Source organism: Hoplias malabaricus, chromosome Y (genome assembly GCF_029633855.1).
Source record: "Hoplias malabaricus isolate fHopMal1 chromosome Y, fHopMal1.hap1, whole genome shotgun sequence".
NCBI lineage: Eukaryota > Metazoa > Chordata > Actinopteri > Characiformes > Erythrinidae > Hoplias > Hoplias malabaricus.
The window spans coordinates 28,079,105-28,101,316 of record NC_089820.1 but is presented as its reverse complement, the minus strand read 5'-3'; the positions used below and the strand labels follow the sequence as shown (position 1 = coordinate 28,101,316).

At 46.2% G+C, this 22,212-nt stretch overlaps 1 protein-coding gene across 1 annotated transcript in view; it reads right to left on the bottom strand.

The window, feature by feature from the left end:
• Positions 1-2,689: 2,689 nt before the first annotated feature.
• The window catches only part of LOC136678267 (protein HIRA-like), a 167,551-nt gene continuing 148,028 nt past the window's right edge, over positions 2,690-22,212 (bottom strand). Inside the window, 8 exon segments of the mRNA XM_066656253.1 lie at positions 2,690-4,554; positions 4,783-4,871; positions 5,850-6,013; positions 6,878-7,000; positions 10,529-10,634; positions 10,953-11,011; positions 14,745-14,906; positions 15,361-15,509. Of these exon segments, the coding sequence (XP_066512350.1) occupies positions 4,438-4,554; positions 4,783-4,871; positions 5,850-6,013; positions 6,878-7,000; positions 10,529-10,634; positions 10,953-11,011; positions 14,745-14,906; positions 15,361-15,509 (969 nt within the window). The 3' untranslated portion in view covers positions 2,690-4,437.

Below are 22,212 nucleotides of genomic sequence, written 5' to 3'. Positions count from 1 at the left end.
AGAGAAAGGCCATTCGAGAAGAAAAACGATGCTCTCGGGCAGATGGCGGGGTTTATCTGAGAGGTCAAATAAAAAACTGTATTTTTAAGGTTATTGACCGTCGTCAGACGGACAACGATATATGTGATTTCACATTTGGTTTTGGCACAGTTCGTTGAGATGATTAATTCTGCGCCTGCCACTCAATATCCCATCCAAACACACACACACACACACACACACAGAGAGAGAGAGATGAATGAACTAATAACTTAAACCTAACCCTGAAATAAACGACTTTCCCTTAAAAGTTTATTCTCTACATTGTGGGAAGCAGCTTGTGATTCACACAAAATAGATAAGTCCCCTCAATGTGATATATACTCGCTCACTCTCTCTCTCACTCTCACAAACACACCTCCACCTCATGCCGTGAAAGTACAGCAGCAACAGCAAGTTAAAAGCAAAGCTACACTGCCATCTAGTGGCAGCACGGGAATATGCTCCCTACACATGCCCTGTATTATTCTTGTATTGAAGTATGTATTGTGTCCAAAAGTTTACAGACTGCCCTCAGAACTCCTGAATTCCGCAATTTCATGTTTCTACTGTTCTCACTCTCACTCTCTTTCACACACTCTCACACACACACACACAGCTCGTAAAGTCTCCATAGAAGAGCACTGACCAATAAAAGCAGGAAAACTCGACTCAAGTGAAATCATTTTTTTAATCTTTGTTTATTTTATGTTGAATTCTTTACTATTTGTTTTATAATAACTCTGAATCACTATGTTGCACTACTTTGATTGTTACACTATTTACACTTTCAGAATTTCTGGAAGGATTTTTGGAAATGGATCTCTGTAAAGTGCTTTGAGATGCATTTTGTTTGGAAAGTGCTACACAAGTAAAGATTATTTTTAGGTGATAATTTGGAGTGGTGTTGTGGTCCAGAGCCCATTTTTCCAAACCAGCACCTGATTTTCACTGATGTTTCTGTGGCTGAATTCCATCGAATGCTCATAGAAATGTTTCAACATCTAGTGTAAAGAGTTCCCAGAAAACAAAGAATACATTTGTGATTAAAAGAAAGGTGTACGATTGTGAACAACCGCAGTTCTCTCTGGTTGTTTACATTCTGAAGCTAAATGTCTTTTAAGGTGGAGCGGTGTGTGTGTGAGTAAGAAGCGACTGTATCTTTTAAGGTGAAGCAGTGTGTGAGTAAGAAGCGTCTGTATCTTTTAAGGTGAAGCAGTGTGTGTGAGTAAGAAGGGACTGTATCTTTTAAGGTGAAGCAGTGTGTGTGAGTAAGAAGGGACTATCTTTTAAGGTGGAGCTGTGTGTGGGAGTAAGAAGCGACTGTATCATTTAATGTGGAGCGGTGTGTGTGAGTAAGAAGGGACTGTATCTTTTAAGGTGAAGCAGTGTGTGAGTAAGAAGGGACTATCTTTTAAGGTGGAGTGGTGTGTGTAAGAAGGGACTGTATCTTTTAAGGTGAAGCAGTGTGTGTGAGTAAGAAGGGACTATCTTTTAAGGTGGAGCTGTTTGTGTGAGTAAGAAGCGACTGTATCATTTAAGGTGGAGCGGTGTGTGTGAGTAAGAAGCAACTATCTTTTAATGTGGAGCGGTGCGTGTGAGTAAGAAGCGACTGTATCATTTAATGTGGAGCGGTGTGTGTGAGTAAGAAGCTAATGTGTCTTGTTGGTGTCTGAAGTGTAAATTGTCTGTAAGTGTTTATTCACTGTTTGAATTCCCACAGAAACTCATGTGTAACTCGAGCTGTTTAGTTTTGTAGCACTTTGGCTCTGTGTTTACTTTCATGCAGTTAGCGCTCTCCTGAATTTAGAGTCAGTTCCACCTTAAGTAATGTAACTGTAACAGCAAAAATAAGTCAGTGTTACCCCCCTATGGAGCAGGAATAGAGCAACATCCTCATCTGTTTTCATGATTATAACTCACTCGATCACATTTGGGAACTGCTCCACAAGAGCATGCTATAGATCACAAACACTGCAGATGTGTCCCAAAACCTAGTGCTCTCTGGACACATGGTCTGCCTCTGTTTCCAAACCTTAATCACAATCATGTGTGTCATTCTGAGCAGCATTTGTTTTAGAACTTTTTTTGAGTACTCATGTGCAATACTCTCTCAAACTGAAGTGCAGTATACTCCGAAACAGTGTATTTATCATTTATTTTATTTACCGCTTGTCCATTCTAAGCTAGTCACTGTGTCATATTTATTATAGTTATCTAATTGCAGTAAAACCCAAAAACAATTAATTTTTCAGTGTAATGCTACACTGTGTGTTTGTGTGTCTGCTTAATTATAGCTCTTTGTTTTTGGACTTATTTTGTTTTGATCTTTTTTTTTCTCCTTCTTGGAGCTGTGACACGTTATTTTCCCCAATGGGAGCACTAGACCCATCTTCTGAAAATGTTTAATGTTGTTTCTCCCTCAGAGTGCTTAAGGAAAAGTTTAGCTCAAAGAAGCTTGGTTTAGAAGCAAAGAGCTATACTCCTTGTTATTTTATCTGTTCCTCCAGAGCTGAGAGGATTAACAGCAATAACAAGCACAGCAGCAGTTTAGAGTCTACACTAAACTCTGAGGTGATTCATGATGAGATTATTGAGCTGACATCAGACTGTAACCAAGAATAAACCCTAAACATCTCCAAAACACTTCTCAGGAGCTTGTGTTGGTCAGTTCTTTATTTTTTTTCTATGTTAATACTTGTCTTCTTTGCCACTTCATTTTCTAGAAAAAACAACCAAAAAATGTGTTTACAAACATTTACAAATACAGAGCTAGCTCACAGGTGTCTGTCCAATCAGGAGAGGGGTTAATATTTAATAACAGTGAGAGAGACACTCTGCCTCTTCAGTTCTTCTCCTCTCATCCCTCACTTCACACACGCAAAATGGCCTCCTGGCCAGGCTTGGGTGTGATCCAAAACAACAATGATGGCTTTATAGATCAGAGACAGAGAGAGAGAAAAAGAACTGAAAAAAAGATTTAAAAAAAAAAAGAATGAGAGAAAAGATAATAGAGGGTAAGAACAAAATAAAGAGAGAATATGAGAAATGTGCATTAAAGAAAATACAAAATGAAGGGAAAAAAAAACAAAGGAGAGGATAGAGGGTGGAGAGAGAGATAATAAATATAACGAATCAATATGAATCATATCCAGTGGAGAGCATAATAAATTGTACTGAATTACCTCGACTACAACGATTCATACTGAATTAGTGGATTGAAGGTAATTCAGTAAAATCCACTGATTCAATATGAATCGGTACAGGCTTCATTGATTCAGTGTCAGGTCCACTCTCCAATCCTCAGAAACACATGGCAGAGAGAGACTGACCCTAACCCACATACGTGATTCAGTATCGGCTCCAATGAATCAAAAACACATTGTGTTCTCTGCACTAATTCAGAATGATTCATACAGATGCAGTTGGACTCCAGGATCAGCTCCTCTTCTTCGTATTTTGCGGATTCAGCATCAAAACCCACTGAATCAATAAGGGCTTCACTGAATCATACAGTACTGATATGATTCTTTATCACTTCCCCTGCCTGAGTGTGATTCATACAAATTCAGTTTGATTCAGTATCAGTTCCAATAATTCATACTGAGTCTGTCTGCTTCATTGACTCAGCACTGAGACCACTAATCCAATATGAATCAATACCTCCATCAGTGGTTGAATGATTCATACAGATCCTGTATTATTCAGTGCCAGTCTACATTGATTCGGTATCCGATATTAAACCAATAGGATTTAATTTAGCCTCTACTGGCTGAGCATGATTCAAAACGATTCAGTATCAACTCTATTATCAAAATACTGATTCACACTGCTCTATTGATTCAGTATTGAGACGACTCAATCAATATGATTCAATATCGCTTCCACTGGCTGAGCACAAATCATAGTGATTCAGTATCTACTTCATTACTGCGGTACTGATTCATACCGATTCAGTCTGCTCCACTGATTCAGTATTGACTCAATATTATTCAATATCTGTATGTATGTGATTTATAAGACTCAGTATTGACTCAAACACCAGCTTCAAATCCTCGCAATCAGTCATAGCCACAGAGAACACAACAGAGAGAGAGAGACGGAAGGATGAAGGAGAAGCAGAAACACAGAATCTTTCGCTTCTGAATTGTTATCCACCTTCGAGCAGTTCACACTCATCACACATTATTGTTATTTACCAAACTCATCTCCTAAAAGCATCAGCGCAGGAGTCTTATCACTGGAGTTTGTTCGTTCATTCATTCGTTCATCTGTTACACAGACAGGGAGGGGGTGTCCTCCGAGAGGATCATGGGAGTTGAGTGTCTCTGCAGGTCCAGGCCTAAGGCAGACTGCTAGTGACGACCAAGAGGGGGTAAAAACAGGGTCACAAATTCACGAGGGGCTCAAAAAACAGTGCTATTTGAGACGGAGCAGCTCCAGCTGGTCCTGGTACTCGGTGAAGAGCCTCTGAAAACGAAGGTTCTGACCAATCACTGGCAAAACCTCTGCTAAAACATCCCTCTTCTTCAGACCCTACACACACACACACACACAGTCAGGAGACAGAAGAGAAACATCACACAGTCACTTTCATTAATATCTGAAGCATCATTAAAGCTTCCACAGTAAAGGGAAGTGCTGAGGTGTGAACATACACACAAGACATTTTTTGGAGGAGTGGGGGATTTGTAAAATAAAGAATATGAATTCTTGAAACACTACAGCTGTAATTGACAACGGCGGAGTGTGTGGGACTCTCACCAGAACCGTGGGCTCCCAGGAGCTGCTGCTGGATTTGTGAACTGGTCCTAGCAGGTCCTTACACAGCTCTCTTAAACGCTGTTCATAACCTGCACACACACACACCACGATTAACATATTTGATCTTTACGAATCCAGCCTAAACGTAAGTTACATATTTTAAACAATGGTAATATACAACATTTAAGACAGTGTTAGTGTTAAAGAAACGCTGAGTTTTGAGTTTAATGGGTTTAAAAATGTCATGTGACATCATAGCTAATCAACTAAGCTACTGCAAAAATGCCCTCGTCTGTTTTTTCAAAGTTGGGCGTAGGGTTGGGCGGTATGACGCAATTTGGTGTCTAAATTAAGTCCAAAGAGTTAATTCATGTGCATTTAAGAGAGCCACAGGGAGGGGGCGCTGTGGGAGCTCACTGACTGCTGATGTCACACTCTGTAAACGGGTGGGGGATAAAACACAAGCCCAGTCTCCCCCCGCAGTGTGAGTTTAGAGCTGAGTTTGGGTTAAAACAGAGAGGAATGAAGCTGAAAACAGACACAACACTCAGAAGAGCCTTCACTCGACTCTTTATCTCTTAATGTGTGTGATTTGAGCCTCAGTTTCACTGGAAAATCATCTGCTGTGGTGTGTGTTAAACCACAAGTGTCTGTTAGCGCCAGCTGTGCTTCTAAACAGAGTAGAACCGTCTTATTTCACAACTCCTCTGTTCCTCCAGCAGCAGGCGCTGACACCTGCTCTCTCTCAGAAACTGGTTTTTATCGTCAGCACGTGTCGGTGTGCGCTGTCAGGCTGTGCTCAGCTGAACTGCACAGCGCCGAAAACCCTTCACTCACAGATATGAGGCTCACGCAGCCCGACTGTGCAGCCCCAACCAGAGAAATGAGAGGAATTATCTGGAGGGGGACACAAGGACTCCAGATGAGCCCTGTGTGTGTTACTCCCCAGGAGACACCAAGCTATTCACATGTGCCATCGTCTGAGACGTGAATGTGGTCCTTCATTAGAAACAAGACAGAGATCAGAGCTGAAAAACACCGCAGGTTAAAAGCTGTGGGTGTCTCACCCTCGTTGACGATGAAGCGAGTGTAGATGAGGAGCCAGTGGTGAAACTCGGCGGAGGAGCGGAGGATGAGGGCGGAGGAGACCTGCTGCTCCAGGAACGCCAGGGTCATCCCCTGCTGCAGCTGGTGAGGAGTAGAGGACAGACGGGACGCCAGGCGGCCAGCACTGGGGGAGACAAGGGGGGTTCATTTAATAAAGCAGTTATGAAAACCATCTCAATCTCATCCTAAACTTCTTTAGTTCTCAGGAGGGTGGGGGCATGTTGTCGTGGAGCGAGTCCACGGTTCTTGAGACACGCAGGACGTTCTGAGACGTTCACTGCCAGGAGGGGCGGAGCTTAAACAGCTCAGAACTCTTCGCTTATAGTGTGTTTATATGTAAAGTTTAGGGCTGTGCCGTGTCGCATCGTTCGTGATAATATTGTTAATTTTTAAAGAATAATAAAAAAATCAATATTGTGATAATAGTGATATTGGGACTTGTTTATGTAATGACACTGTGCATTAACCCTTAATACGCCATATGCTCTTTACACGAGTCGATTAGTCACAGTGAAGAACGGTGAGCCCCTTCCACTGTTTGAAATGGTGTGGGACTCTTTATGGTGAGCTTCTATTCACATTCCCTACAAATGCTGGGAAACGTGTGTGTGTGTGTGTGTGTGTGTGTGTGTGCAGGCCTGGACTGGACATCAGGAGAACCTGGAGATTTCCCAGTGGCCTGTCATCTGGTCTGCACGCCTATCAGCCATATTCATGCAGATACTGTAGATGTGAGTGTGTGTGTGTGGCCTGAGTAATATCATGATTCCTGGCAGGATCAACGATCCCAGTTTGGCCCTGTGTGTGTGTGTGTGTGTGTGTGTGTGTGTGAGGTTCCCCCAGTTCAGAGCGTGAGGTTACGCCCATTCTGATCTGTTCTTTGATGCTGTTACGTTGGTCTTCCTTTTCCTCTTTTGGTGACCCGTTACCCCACTCATTTAAATATAACGTTAGGGCTGTTGAAGTTCTTCCTGTTGAAAGCTCGTACCTCAGATTGCGGCCCTGTGCAGCGGCCAGTGGCCCCGTGGAACCTAACGCATCCAGGGAGGAGACACAGTTCCTGAAGTCTGCACACTGCACCAGAGCATCCTGTTTATCCACGATCAGGTTCCTGAAACAGAGTGAGGGACTCACAGCATCACGACAAAAACAACACTTTTCATAGTAGCTATAGCAACCAGATTTGCTTTGTTTTAAACAAAGAGGCCACGTGCGTCCATTGTCCATTGATGTTGCGACTGGGGGAGGGGGGGGGGGGGCTTCAAGCATACTTTTCATTCTCCTTCCATTTCAGTGTGGTACGGGTGGATCAGACACAGCAGCGCCAGAGGATGACCCACACACACAGACACAGAGCTACTGTCTCTGACTCTACATCTACAAGGTGGACCAACGAGGGAGGAGTGTCTCACAGAGTGGACAGAGAGTGGACACAGGGTTTAAAAACTCCAGCAGCACTGCTGTGTCTGATCCACTCTACACCAGCACAACACACACTAACACGCCACCACCACGTCAGTGTCACTGCAGCGCTGAGAATGATCCACCACCACATCACACCTGCTCTGTGGGGGTCCTGAGCGCTGAGGGACAGGGGGAAGGGGGGTAACAAAGTATGCAGAGCCACAGCTGGACTACAGTCTGTGATTGTAGAGCTACAGAGTGCTCGTGTGTGGTCAGTGGAGCTGAGAGAGTGGACTGTGAGTGCAGAAACGAGGAGGTGGTGATAATGTGCTGGTTGATTGGTGTACTCTGGTAAAGAGAGGACACTACATCAGTCGTAAGCACCAGCTTGGATTAACAGCTCATAGCTACTTCTTTTCTATGTATTTATGAAACCCCAGCTGCTCTTTATACTGTGCTAACATTTCATGATGAATGGAGAATCAGAAAAAGATGGTCTGGTTCCATTAACTTCAATTCAGAGTTAACATTAGCTGTCCCTCTGGAGAGAGATGAGATTTAGTCCAGAGAGCAACAATACAGACATGTGATTAAAGTATAAGAGGAGAGAGAGAGAGAGAAAGAGAGAGGGTGAAAGAGAGGAGCGAGAGGGTGAAAGAGAGGAGCGAGAGGGTGAAAGAGAGAGAGCGAGAGAGAGGGTGAAAGAGAGCGAGAGAGAGGGTGAAAGAGAGCGAGAGAGAGAGGGTGAGAGAGAGCGAGAGAGAGGGTTAAAGAGAGAGCGAGAGAGAGGGTTAAAGAGAGAGCGAGAGAGAGGGTGAAAGAGAGGAGCGAGAGAAAGGGTGAGAGAGGAGAGAGAGAGAGAGAGGGTGAAAGAGAGCGAGAGAGAGAGTGAAAGAGGGGGAAAGAGAGGGTGAGAGAGGGGAGCGAGAGAGAGGGTGAGAGAGGGGAGCGAGAGAGAGGGTGAGAGAGGGGAGCGAGAGAGGGGAGAGAGAGGGGAGCGAGGGTGAAAGAGGGGAGCGAGAGAGAGGGTGAAAGAGGGGAGTGGGAGAGAGAGGGTGAAAGAGAGGAGGGGGAGAGAGAGGGTGAAAGAGGGGAGTGAGAGAGAGAGGGTGAAAGAGGGGAGCGAGAGAGAGGGTGAAAGAGGGGAGCGAGAGAGAAGGTGAAAGAGGGGAGCGAGAGAGAGGGTGAAAGAGGGGAGCGAGAAAGGGGGTGAAAGAGGAGCGAGAGAGAGAGAGAGAGGGTGAAAGAGGAGCGAGAGAGAGAGAGGGGGTGAAAGAGGAGAGAGAGAGAGAGGGGGTGAAAGAGGAGCGAGAGAGAGAGAGGGGGTGAAAGAGGAGCGAGAGAGAGGGTGAAAGAGGAGCGAGAGAGAGGGTGAAAGAGGAGCGAGAGAGAGGGTGAAAGAGGAGCGAGAGAGAGAGGGTGAAAGGGGAGCGAGAGAGAGAGGGTGAAAGGGGAGCGAGAGAGAGAGGGTGAAAGGAGCGAGAGAGAGAGGGTGAAAGAGGAGCGAGAGAGAGGGTGAAAGAGGAGCGAGAGAGAGAGGGTGAAAGAGGAGCGAGAGAGAGAGGGTGAAAGAGGAGCGAGAGAGAGAGGGTGAAAGAGGGGAGCGAGAGAGAGGGTAAAAGAAGGGAGCGAGAGAGAGGGTGAAAGAGGGGAGCGAGAGAGAGGGTGAAAGAGGGGCGAGAGAGAGGGTGAAAGGAGCGAGAGAGAGAGAGGGTGAAAGAGGAGCGAGAGAGAGAGGGTGAAAGAGGAGCGAGAGAGAGAGGGTGAAAGAGGAGCGAGAGAGAGAGGGTGAAAGAGGAGCGAGAGAGAGAGGGTGAAAGAGGAGCGAGAGAGAGAGGGTGAAAGAGGAGCGAGAGAGAGAGGGTGAAAGAGGGGAGCGAGAGAGGGTGAAAGAAGGGAGCGAGAGAGAGGGTGAAAGAGGGGAGCGAGAGAGAGAGGGTGAAAGAGAGGAGAGAGAGAGGGTGAAAGAGAGGAGAGAGCGAGGGTGAAAGAGGAGCGAGAGAGAGAGAGAGGGTGAAAGAGAGGAGCGAGAGAGAGAGAGGGTGAAAGAGAGGAGCGAGAGAGAGAGAGGGTGAAAGAGAGGAGCGAGAGAGAGAGAGAGAGAGGTGAAAGAGAGGAGCGAGAGAGAGAGAGGGTGAAAGAGAGGAGCGAGAGAGAGAGAGGGTGAAAGAGAGGAGCAAGAGAGAGAGGGTGAAAGAGAGGAGCGAGAGAGAGAGGGTGAAAGAGAGGAGCGAGAAAGAGAGGAGCGAGAGAGAGAGGGTGAGAGAGAGGAGCGAGAGGGTGAGAGGGTGAAAGAGAGGAGCGAGAGAGAGAGGGTGAAAGAGAGGAGCGAGAGAGAGAGAGGGTGAAAGAGAGGAGCGAGAGAGAGAGAGGGTGAAAGAGAGGAGCGAGAGAGAGGGTGAAAGAGAGGAGCGAGAGAGAGAGAGGTGAAAGAGAGGAGCGAGAGAGAGGGTGAAAGAGAGGAGCGAGAGAGAGGGTGAAAGAGAGGAGAGAGAGAGGGTGAAAGAGAGGAGCGAGAGAGAGAGAGAGGGTGAAAGAGAGGAGCGAGAAAGAGAGAGAGGGTGAAAGAGAGGAGCGAGAGAGAGAGAGGGTGAAAGAGAGAGCGAGAGAGAGAGAGGGTGAAAGAGAGGAGCGAGAGAGAGAGAGAGAGAGGGTGAAGAGAGGAGCGAGAGAGAGAGAGGGTGAAAGAGAGGAGCGAGAGAGAGAGAGGGTGAAAGAGAGGAGCAAGAGAGAGAGAGGGTGAAAGAGAGGAGCGAGAGAGAGAGGTGAAAGAGAGGAGCGAGAAAGAGAGGAGCGAGAGAGAGAGAGAGGGTGAGAGAGAGAGCGAGAGGGTGAGGGTGAAAGAGAGGAGCGAGAGAGAGGGGTGAAAGAGAGGAGCGAGAGAGAGAGAGGGTGAAAGAGAGGAGCGAGAGAGAGAGGGTGAAAGAGAGGAGCGAGAGAGAGAGAGAGGGTGAAAGAGAGGAGCGAGAGAGAGAGAGAGAGGGTGAAAGAGAGGAGCGAGAGAGAGAGAGAGAGGGTGAAAGAGAGGAGCGAGAGAGAGGGTGAAAGAGAGGAGCGAGAGAGAGAGAGGGTGAAAGAGAGGAGCGAGAGAGAGAGGGTGAAAGAGAGGAGCGAGAGAGAGAGGGTGAAAGAGAGGAGCCGAGAGGAGAGAGCAAAAGAGAGGAGAGAGAGAGAGAGCAAAAGAGAGGAGAGTGTGAGAGAGAGGAGAGAGAGAGAGAGTGTGTGTGTGTCTTACCACGTCTCCATAGCGGAGCTGAAGCAGAAAGATTTCCCGTTGGAGAGAGCCACCACAGGGACGCCCTGATCAGTCAACATAGAGGAACTCACTGTAACATCGGCACCTAGAGAGAGAGAGAGAGGATACATGGGTGGTGGCAAAAATGGAGAGAGAATAGAATTGAGTGTGTGAGAGACAGATATATGGGTGAAGATAAAGAGAAAAAACAGAGTGAGAGATAGAATAAAAATGAGAAAGACAGAGAATAGTGTGAGAGAGAGAGAGAGAGAGAGATGGAAAGAAGAAAATAGAAAGCGAGAGAGGGAATAATTATGATTGTGCTGACGCTAGTCTATTTTCAGACGGAGAGAGAGGAAAGTGAGGTGTGTGTGGTGCTGACTCTGCGAAACTCCCGACTCCAGAATGAAGACTCACAGCGTACCTGAGAAGATGGAGGTCAGAGACTCGTTCCTGACCAGAGCCACCTGCTTCTGGACGTCCCTGCAGGAAAGAGAAGAGTTATTTTAACGAACGAACATGACACATGTTTACAAACAACCATCAGAGTAAACAGCACAACACTTCCACCACAAACTACACAGAGAAGCAGAGAGACACAGGCCTTCGTCGTCAGAACACGGCCGAAAACAGAATCCAGAACTAAGTACTTTTATTAATGTTGAGAGTTTTAAAAACTGATGTTTAAACAGAATATTTCTTTATTTACTCCTTTATTTTGTATATTGCACTTTGCATTGCCCTCCTCCTCAGTCTGGCTTTCAGTTCCAAGGTTTTCCAAGAGAAAGTGAGACGGAGAGGAGCATAATCTAGATCCCGTATACACCTGGTCACTTCATGTGTCTTGAGTATCAGGATTATATCAGGATAAGGATAAGGCTAAGGCTAAATTCACATAAAATACAAGTGTAAACGCACCCAAGACAAATTTAAAACAGGTACAAATCCCATCACACAAAACACTTCAGGGACACATTTGGTTTGGAGTGTACTAGGAGGGGTTTACACTGATATAAAACCCCTCCCATTACACCTCAAACCCCTCCTAACACACCTCAAACCCCTCCTAACACACCCCAAACCCCTCCCAGTAACAAACCCAAACCCTTCCTAACACCACCTCAAACCCCTCCCAGTACACCGTCAAACCCCTCCTAACACACCCAAACCCCTCCCATTACACCCCAAACCCTTCCTAACACACCTCAAACCCCTCCCAGTACACCCCAAACCCTCCTAACACACCCCAAACCCCTCCTAACACACCCCAAACCCCTCCCAGTACACCCCAAACCCCTCCCATTACACCCCAAACCCCTCCTAACACACCCCAAACCCCTCCCATTACACCCCAAACCCTTCCTAACACACCCAAACCCTTCCTAAGCACACCCCAAACCCCTCCTAACACACCTCAAACCCCTCCCAGTACACCCCAAACCCCTCCTAACAAACCCAAACCCCTCCTAACACACCCCAACCCCTCCCATTACACCTCAAACCCCTCCTAACACACCCCAAACCCCTCCTAACACACCACAAACCCCTCCCACTACACACCACAAACCCCCCCCATTACACCCCAAACCCTTCCTAATACACCTCAAACCCCTCCGAACACACCCCACACCCTTCCACTACACACCACAAACCCTTCCTAACACACCTCAAACCCCTCCTAACACACCCCAAACCTCTCCCATTACACCCCAAACCCGTCCTAACACACAACAAACCCTTCCTAACACACCCCGAACCCCCTAACACACACCCCAAACCCCTCCCAGTACTCTCCAAACCCCTCCCAGTACTCTCCAAACCCCTCCCACTACACCCCACACCCCTCCCACTACACCCCAAACCCCTCCCACTACACCCCAAACCCTTCCTAACACACCCCAAACCCCTCCCAGTACACCCCACACCCCTCCCACTACACCCAAACCCCTCCTAACACACCTCAAACCCCTATCAGTACTCTCCAAACCCCTCCTAACACACCCCAAACCCCTCCCACTACACCCCACACCCCTCCTAACACACCTCAAACCCCTCCCAGTACTCTTCAAACCCCTCCCATTACATCCCACACCCCTCCCACTACACACCAAACCCCTCCCACTACACCCCAAACTCCTCCCAGTACTCTCCAAACCCCTCCCAGTACACCCCTCAAACCCCTCCCACTACACCCCACACCCCTCCTAACACACCTCAAACCCCTACCAGTACTCTCCAAACCCCTCCCAGTACACCCCATACCCCTCCCAGGACACTTCAAACCCCTCCCACTACACCCCAAACCCCTCCCACTACACCCCAAACTCCTCCCAGTACACTTCAAACCCCTCCCAGTACATCCCACACCCCTCCCACTACACACCAAACCCCTCCCAGTACACCCCAAACCCCTCCTAACACACCCCAAACTCCTCCCAGTACACTTCAAACCCCTCCCAGTACTCCCCAAACCCCTCCCACAGCAATGGGTTTTCAGTCTGAGTAACCAGAGTTTTGACTACCAAGTGTAAACACGCAGTTAAAATCTGATCAGGATACAATCCAGATACTAGTCACACGAAGTGACTAGGTGTGAACAGGGTCTGAGAGGAAGCACCATGAAAAGGGCAAATACAAAACAGATCGGTGAATATGGAAATAGTTTGTTGACAAACCTCAACATTAATATCAGTCCTCTGCTTTTCGAAATTTCATTTCTTACTTATGGACTCTGCTTTTTGGATCTCAAAACGTTTGGCCCTGTTCTGATGCCATACAGGTATACACACACAGGTTTACACACACTGTCTGCTGAATGCACCTTCGAGGGTTTAATAAAAATAGAGTGCCAGTGTGAACGCTACGTACTGGATCTGGGCCTGGACACACTGGAGAACTTGGGCCAGGGCACGGTTCTGTTGGACTCAGTACTGTTGTGTGTGGAGCTGAGGCTGGCTGCACCTTATGTTTATTCCTTATATATCAGCCTTAAAGACTGATCTAGCTTCGGAATTGCTTAAGTGTGTCCCATAAAACTCCTCAGACATTTCACTGATCTGAGGGAACACTGTGAGGTATTTCCCAAAGAGACTGAGGTTTTGTGGCTGTAATGAGCTTCGCTGAAAAAAGTGTTCACTGAACGCTGCTATTTGAGAGCCGCCTTAATGGCTTTTACAATAAACGCGATGGAAACTAAAGGAGCAAGAGAGAAAAAATAAACCTGACCGCAGAGGAGAAATGTGTTCTTTTAGAAGAGCGCTGAAAAAAAGCAGGAGCAATCTTAGGGGAAATATCTGAGTTAAGATGGTCTTATGCGTCCGGTCACTGGCCTCTAGTGTGATCACTAACTGAGCCCAAGCACAGAACCGGACCGTCTCACTCGCTGTAAACAAACACACAGGGGTCACTCTGGTCCAGCGCTGAGGGCAGAGTTCACTGAGACCTTCGTTTAAATGTGTGACTGCTCAGATCCATAAAGACGTCTATACCTGCCGTTATATAAGACATAAGAAACATAACTGAGCGTGTAATCTATAAATCATTAAAGCATGTGAAAGTGCCCAGAGTCACTGCCGTCAACACGACTTCAAATAAGCCACAAAGTTCAAACAAGACAAAAGCGCCTTTATTCTAAATAAAATGCCACCACCTCATGATGTAAGTGTGTTTGGGTCCTGAACATTAAACGCAGTGTGAGCACTGGCCAGCGGGGGGAGTGGGGAGGGAGGGACAATCGTGATCGGCCACGGAACAAGACAACAGTGAGTACACACTTAAAATAACCTTAATGAGAGAAACTGGGTCCAGAGGGAGAAAGAGAGAGGGGGGGGGAGAGAGAGAGAGAGAGAGAGAGAGGGGGAGAGAAAGAAAATGAATAAAAAATGAGACAAAATTGAGATAGTACAGCAACAGAAAACGAGAAAGGAGACTGTGGAAAAAGAGAATAAGAACTGGGAAAGGAGAAAGAGAGGGAGAGAGAAAAAACAAAGGAAAAGCAGAAGAGACAGAGAGAGAACTGAGAAAGAAAATAGAAAAAGAAAGGAAACATAAAACTTGAGAAGGACAAATATAGCAGAAAGTGTAATATAATAGAAGACAAAAAAGAGAGGTGATTGAAGAGTGTGTGTGTGGGGGGGGGGGGGAGACGGATGGATAGAGAGAGAGAGAGGTTATGGCATTTTTCATGAAGGTGTGATGAGTGAGTCGGTGTCATTACCACACGGAGAGGGTCGCTGAGGCGGTCAGCGCCATAACGAAAAAGGCGGAGCAATGCAGCGCTGAGATGGGGGCAGGGAGCATGATTGATGGCAGAAGTCTCCGCCCACAAGCTGAAAAAACAGAAAGCGTCCGGTCCTCACAGACCACAGCAACGACATCACTGCACAGAGACAGAGAGAGAGAGATTATGAGTGTGTGTGTGTGTCCGTATCCAGGCTTCAGTCATCTCAGTCATCTCAGATGTGTTTATAGAGCAGTAGATTTCAGATAATTTTAAAATGAAGGTATTAACTATTTTAATAAACAATGAAAAATAAAATCAACACTATACATGACATTCATCTAAAAACACAACATAAACGCAGCAGTGCCTTCTCATTGACTCACTCCTGAAACATCTGCATAAATTAGGGCATGCTAATGCAAATATGCAAAAGTGGCAGTAGTGGGTGGAGCTTGATTTAATGCGTTGAAGCTGATTCATCAACAGCGCTTAGCTCTCCACTTGTTTCCATGATGTAGAGAGGTTTGAGGAACGTTTGCCAGTATGAGGTGGCAGAGACAGATTGTTAGGTACATCGGTCACATGTCCATACTGTCCACCGTGTGCTTACCTGCTCCCCGTAACCATGGTGATGCGGCTGGGCAGAACCACGTCCCACTCTCGCCCATCCCTGCTGCACCGGACCTGGCTGATTCGAGCTCCGGCAACAATGGAGACCTCATTCTCCACCTCCAGGTACAGGACAGGTTCCGTACCCACCTGTGCGAGCACACACACATACACACACACACACACACACACACACACACACACACACACAGGGAGAGAGACAAGCTAATCAGTCTCATACACACACGCACAAACAGAAGGCTCCTTCTCCTCAAGGCATAAGCAACCACAGATATCAACAAGTCTTGTGTTGTTCTGAATGTAACTGAAGCTCTTTCTGGGTATCGCACAAAGCAGGACTTCAGAGTTAGAGCCAGATCCAGAAACAGCACCCCCTTCAACTTGACTTTGGGCTAAAAGCCTGGGTGATAGGAGAAATTCGTCTTTGTGGAATACACCTCAGCTCTTGATGCTGAGCACTATGCTGTACGACACACACACACTGTTCAGTCCTGCGCTACAGCAGCCTCTGGTCAGTAGTCGGTAGCTGCAAGGCCACCATATCACTGTAAATACGTTTTCTCCTTTAAACTCCACGATCCCCAGTGTATTATGAGTTTAATGATTGGTGTCAGGAATCATAGGCTTCTAAGAGCATTTCGTGCAAAGAACTTCAATCCACATATTTTCTATAGCCCTTAAACCTACTGTAACTTGTTTAAACAGAGGTATAATATGTCCCCTTTAAAATGGGACTGGGCTTTAAATGAATGATTCAAATCAATAAAACAAGTCTCAATTTAAGAAACAATTTTAATTAAAGAGAAAATCCTTATTATGAATTAATGAATATGATTCAAAGTCATAGTAAAAGGTGCACAGTGAAAGTTTTGATTACAGTAGTGTGTGTGTGTGTATATACCTGTGTGCTGAATGATTTCTGTAGTGTGTGTGTGTGTGTGTGTGTGTGTACCTGTGTGCTGAATGAGGTCTGTAGTGTGTGTGTGTGTGTGTGTGTGTGTGTATATACCTGTGTGCTGAATGAGTTCTGTAGTGTGTGTGTGTGTGTGTGTACCTGTGTGCTGAATGAGTTCTGTAGTGTGTGTGTGTGTACCTGTGTGCTGAATGAGTTCTGTAGTGTGTGTGTGTGTGTGTATACCTGTGTGCTGAATGAGTTCTGTAGTGTGTGTGTGTGTGTACCTGTGTGCTGAATGAGTTCTGTAGTGTGTGTGTGTGTGTGTGTACCTATGTGCTGAATGAGTTCTGTAGTGTGTGTGTGTGTGTATATCTGTGTGCTGAATGATTTCTGTAGTGTGTGTGTGTATACCTGTGTGCTGAATGAGTTCTGTAGTGTGTGTGTTTGTGTGTGTGTACCTGTGTGCTGAATGAGGTCTGTAGTGTGTGTGTGTGTGTACCTGTGTGCCGAATGAGGTCTGTAGTGTGTGTGTGTGTGTGTGTGTACCTGTGTGCTGAATGAGGTCTGTAGTGTGTGTGTGTGTACCTGTGTGCTGAAGGAGTTCTGTAGTGTGTGTGTGTGTGTGTGTGTGTACCTGTGTGCTGAATGAGTTCTGTAGTGTGTGTGTGTATACCTGTGTGCTGAATGATTTCTGTAGGTTGTGTGTGTGTGTACCTGTGTGCTGAATGATTTCTGTAGTGTGTGTGTGTGTGTGTGTGTGTGTACCTGTGTGCTGAATGAGTTCTGTAGTGTGTGTGTACCTGTGTGCTGAATGAGTTCTGTAGTGTGTGTGTGTGTGTGTGTGTGTGTGTGTACCTGTTTGCTGAATGAGTTCTGTAGTGTGTGTGTGTGTGTGTGTGTGTGTGTGTGTGTACCTGTGTGCTGAATGAGTTCTGTAGTGTGTGTGTGTGTGTACCTGTGTGCTGAATGAGTTCTGTAGTGTGTGTTTGTGTATACCTGTGTGCTGAGTGAGTTCTGTAGTGTGTGTGTGTGTGTGTGTGTGTGTACCTGTGTGCTGAATGAGTTCTGTAGTGTGTGTGTGTGTGTGTGTGCGTACCTGTGTGCTGAATGAGTTCTGTAGTGTGTGTGTGTGTACCTGTGTGCTGAATGAGTTCTGTAGTGTGTGTGTGTATACCTGTGTGCTGAATGATTTCTATAGTTTGTGTGTGTGTATACCTGTGTGCTGAATGATTTCTGTAGTTTGTGTGTGTGTATACCTGTGTGCTGAATGATTTCTGTAGTTTGTGTGTGTGTATACCTGTGTGCTGAATGATTTCTGTAGTGTGTGTGTTTGTGTGTGTACCTGTGTGCTGAATGAGTTCTGTAGTGTGTGTGTGTGTGTACCTGTGTGCTGAATGAGTTCTGTAGTGTGTGTGTGTGTGTGTGTGTGTGTGTGTACCTGTGTGCTGAATGAGTTCTGTAGTGTGTGTGTGTGTGTGTGTACCTGTGTGCTGAGTGAGTTCTGTAGTGTGTGTGTGTGTGTACCTGTGTGCTGAGTGAGTTCTGTAGTGTGTGTGTGTGTGTGTGTACCTGTGTGCTGAGTGAGTTCTGTAGTGTGTGTGTGTACCTGTGTGCTGAATGAGTTCTGTAGTGTGTGTGTGTGTGTGTACCTATGTGCTGAATGAGTTCTGTAGTGTGTGTGTGTGTGTATACCTGTGTGCTGAATGATTTCTGTAGTGTGTGTGTGTATACCTGTGTGCTGAATGAGTTCTGTAGTGTGTGTTTGTGTGTGTGTACCTGTGTGCTGAATGAGGTCTGTAGTGTGTGTGTGTGTGTGTGTGTACCTGTGTGCCGAATGAGGTCTGTAGTGTGTGTGTGTGTGTGTGTGTGTGTGTACCTGTGTGCTGAATGAGGTCTGTAGTGTGTGTGTGTGTGTACCTGTGTGCTGAAGGAGTTCTGTAGTGTGTGTGTGTGTGTACCTGTGTGCTGAATGAGTTCTGTAGTGTGTGTGTGTATACCTGTGTGCTGAATGATTTCTGTAGGTTGTGTGTGTGTGTACCTGTGTGCTGAATGATTTCTGTAGTGTGTGTGTGTGTGTGTGTGTGTGTACCTGTGTGCTGAATGAGTTCTGTAGTGTGTGTGTACCTGTGTGCTGAATGAGTTCTGTAGTGTGTGTGTGTGTGTGTGTGTACCTGTTTGCTGAATGAGTTCTGTAGTGTGTGTGTGTGTGTGTGTGTGTGTGTACCTGTGTGCTGAATGAGTTCTGTAGTGTGTGTGTGTGTGTACCTGTGTGCTGAATGAGTTCTGTAGTGTGTGTGTGTGTATACCTGTGTGCTGAGTGAGTTCTGTAGTGTGTGTGTGTGTGTGTGTGTACCTGTGTGCTGAATGAGTTCTGTAGTGTGTGTGTGTGTGTGTGTGTGTGTGTGTACCTGTGTGCTGAATGAGTTCTGTAGTGTGTGTGTGTGTACCTGTGTGCTGAATGAGTTCTGTAGTGTGTGTGTGTATACCTGTGTGCTGAATGATTTCTATAGTTTGTGTGTGTGTATACCTGTGTGCTGAATGATTTCTGTAGTTTGTGTGTGTGTATACCTGTGTGCTGAATGATTTCTGTAGTTTGTGTGTGTGTATACCTGTGTGCTGAATGATTTCTGTAGTGTGTGTGTGTGTGTACCTGTGTGCTGAATGAGTTCTGTAGTGTGTGTGTGTGTGTATACCTGTGTGCTGAATGAGTTCTGTAGTGTGTGTGTGTGTGTGTATACCTGTGTGCTGAATGAGTTCTGTAGTGTGTGTGTGTATACCTGTGTGCTGAATGATTTCTGTAGGTTGTGTGTGTGTGTACCTGTGTGCTGAATGATTTCTGTAGTGTGTGTGTGTGTGTGTACCTGTGTGCTGAATGAGTTCTGTAGTGTGTGTGTACCTGTGTGCTGAATGAGTTCTGTAGTGTGTGTGTGTGTGTGTGTGTGTGTGTGTGTGTGTACCTGTTTGCTGAATGAGTTCTGTAGTGTGTGTGTGTGTGTGTGTGTGTGTGTGTGTGTGTGTGTGTGTACCTGTGTGCTGAATGAGTTCTGTAGTGTGTGTGTGTGTGTGTGTACCTGTGTGCTGAATGAGTTCTGTAGTGTGTGTGTGTGTATACCTGTGTGCTGAGTGAGTTCTGTAGTGTGTGTGTGTGTGTGTGTGTGTGTACCTGTGTGCTGAATGAGTTCTGTAGTGTGTGTGTGTGTATACCTGTGTGCTGAGTGAGTTCTGTAGTGTGTGTGTGTGTGTGTACCTGTGTGCTGAATGAGTTCTGTAGTGTGTGTGTGTATACCTGTGTGCTGAATGATTTCTATAGTTTGTGTGTGTGTATACCTGTGTGCTGAATGATTTCTGTAGTTTGTGTGTGTGTATACCTGTGTGCTGAATGATTTCTGTAGTTTGTGTGTGTGTATACCTGTGTGCTGAATGATTTCTGTAGTGTGTGTGTTTGTGTGTGTACCTGTGTGCTGAATGAGTTCTGTAGTGTGTGTGTGTGTGTGTGTACCTGTGTGCTGAGTGAGTTCTGTAGTGTGTGTGTGTGTGTGTGTGTGTGTGTGTGTACCTGTGTGCTGAGTGAGTTCTGTAGTGTGTGTGTGTGTGTGTGTATACCTGTGTGCTGAGTGAGTTCTGTAGTGTGTGTGTGTGTGTGTACCTGTGTGCTGAATGAGTTCTGTAGTGTGTGTGTGTGTGTGTGTACCTATGTGCTGAATGAGTTCTGTAGTGTGTGTGTGTGTGTGTATACCTGTGTGCTGAATGATTTCTGTAGTGTGTGTGTGTATACCTGTGTGCTGAATGAGTTCTGTAGTGTGTGTGTTTGTGTGTGTGTACCTGTGTGCTGAATGAGGTCTGTAGTGTGTGTGTGTGTGTGTGTACCTGTGTGCCGAATGAGGTCTGTAGTGTGTGTGTGTGTGTGTGTGTGTACCTGTGTGCTGAATGAGGTCTGTAGTGTGTGTGTGTGTGTGTGTGTGTACCTGTGTGCTGAAGGAGTTCTGTAGTGTGTGTGTGTGTGTACCTGTGTGCTGAATGAGTTCTGTAGTGTGTGTGTGTATACCTGTGTGCTGAATGATTTCTGTAGGTTGTGTGTGTGTGTACCTGTGTGCTGAATGATTTCTGTAGTGTGTGTGTGTGTGTGTGTGTGTGTACCTGTGTGCTGAATGAGTTCTGTAGTGTGTGTGTGTGTGTGTGTGTGTGTGTGTACCTGTGTGCTGAATGAGTTCTGTAGTGTGTGTGTACCTGTTTGCTGAATGAGTTCTGTAGTGTGTGTGTGTGTGTGTGTGTGTGTGTGTGTGTGTACCTGTGTGCTGAATGAGTTCTGTAGTGTGTGTGTGTGTGTGTACCTGTGTGCTGAATGAGTTCTGTAGTGTGTGTGTGTGTATACCTGTGTGCTGAGTGAGTTCTGTAGTGTGTGTGTGTACCTGTGTGCTGAATGAGTTCTGTAGTGTGTGTGTGTGTGTGTGTGTGTACCTGTGTGCTGAATGAGTTCTGTAGTGTGTGTGTGTGTACCTGTGTGCTGAATGAGTTCTGTAGTGTGTGTGTGTATACCTGTGTGCTGAATGATTTCTATAGTTTGTGTGTGTATACCTGTGTGCTGAATGATTTCTGTAGTTTGTGTGTGTGTATACCTGTGTGCTGAATGATTTCTGTAGTTTGTGTGTGTGTATACCTGTGTGCTGAATGATTTCTGTAGTGTGTGTGTGTGTGTGTACCTGTGTGCTGAATGAGTTCTGTAGTGTGTGTGTGTGTGTGTACCTGTGTGCTGAATGAGTTCTGTAGTGTGTGTGTGTGTGTGTGTGTGTGTGTGTGTGTGTACCTGTGTGCTGAATGAGTTCTGTAGTGTGTGTGTGTGTGTGTGTGTACCTGTGTGCTGAGTGAGTTCTGTAGTGTGTGTGTGTGTGTGTACCTGTGTGCTGAGTGAGTTCTGTAGTGTGTGTGTGTGTGTGTGTACCTGTGTGCTGAGTGAGTTCTGTAGTGTGTGTGTGTGTGTGTGTGTATACCTGTGTGCTGAGTGAGTTCTGTAGTGTGTGTGTGTGTGTGTGTGTGTACCTGTGTGCTGAGTGAGTTCTGTAGTGTGTGTGTGTGTACCTGTGTGCTGAATGAGTTCTGTAGTGTGTGTGTGTGTGTGTGTACCTGTGTGCTGAATGAGTTCTGTAGTATGTGTGTGTGTGTACCTGTGTGCTGAATGAGTTCTGTAGTGTGTGTGTGTGTGTGTGTGTGTACCTGTGTGCTGAATGAGTTCTGTAGTGTGTGTGTGTGTGTACCTGTGTGCTGAATGAGTTCTGTAGTGTGTGTGTGTGTGTGTGTGTGTGTACCTGTGTGCTGAATGAGTTCTGTAGTGTGTGTGTGTACCTGTGTGCTGAATGAGTTCTGTAGTGTGTGTGTGTGTGTGTACCTGTGTGCTGAATGAGTTCTGTAGTGTGTGTGTGTGTACCTGTGTGCTGAATGAGTTCTGTAGTGTGTGTGTGTGTGTGAGTGTACCTGTGTACTGAATGAGTTCTGTAGTGTGTGTGTGTGTGTGTATACCTGTGTGCTGAATGAGTTCTGTAGTGTGTGTGTGTGTGTGTATACCTGTGTGCTGAATGAGTTCTGTAGTGTGTGTGTGTGTGTGTGTGTGTGTACCTGCGTACTGAATGAGTTCTGTAGTGTGTGTGTGTACATGTGTGCTGAATGAGTTCTGTAGTGTGTGTGTGTGTGTGTGTGTGTACCTATGTGCTGAATGAGTTCTGTAGTGTGTGTGTGTATACCTGTGTGCTGAATGATTTCTGTAGTGTGTGTGTGTATACCTGTGTGCTGAATGAGTTCTGTAGTGTGTGTGTGTGTGTGTGTGTGTACCTGTGTGCTGAATGAGTTCTGTAGTGTGTGTGTGTGTACCTGTGTGCTGAAGGAGTTCTGTAGTGTGTGTGTGTGTGTGTGTGTGTGTGTACCTGTGTGCTGAATGAGTTCTGT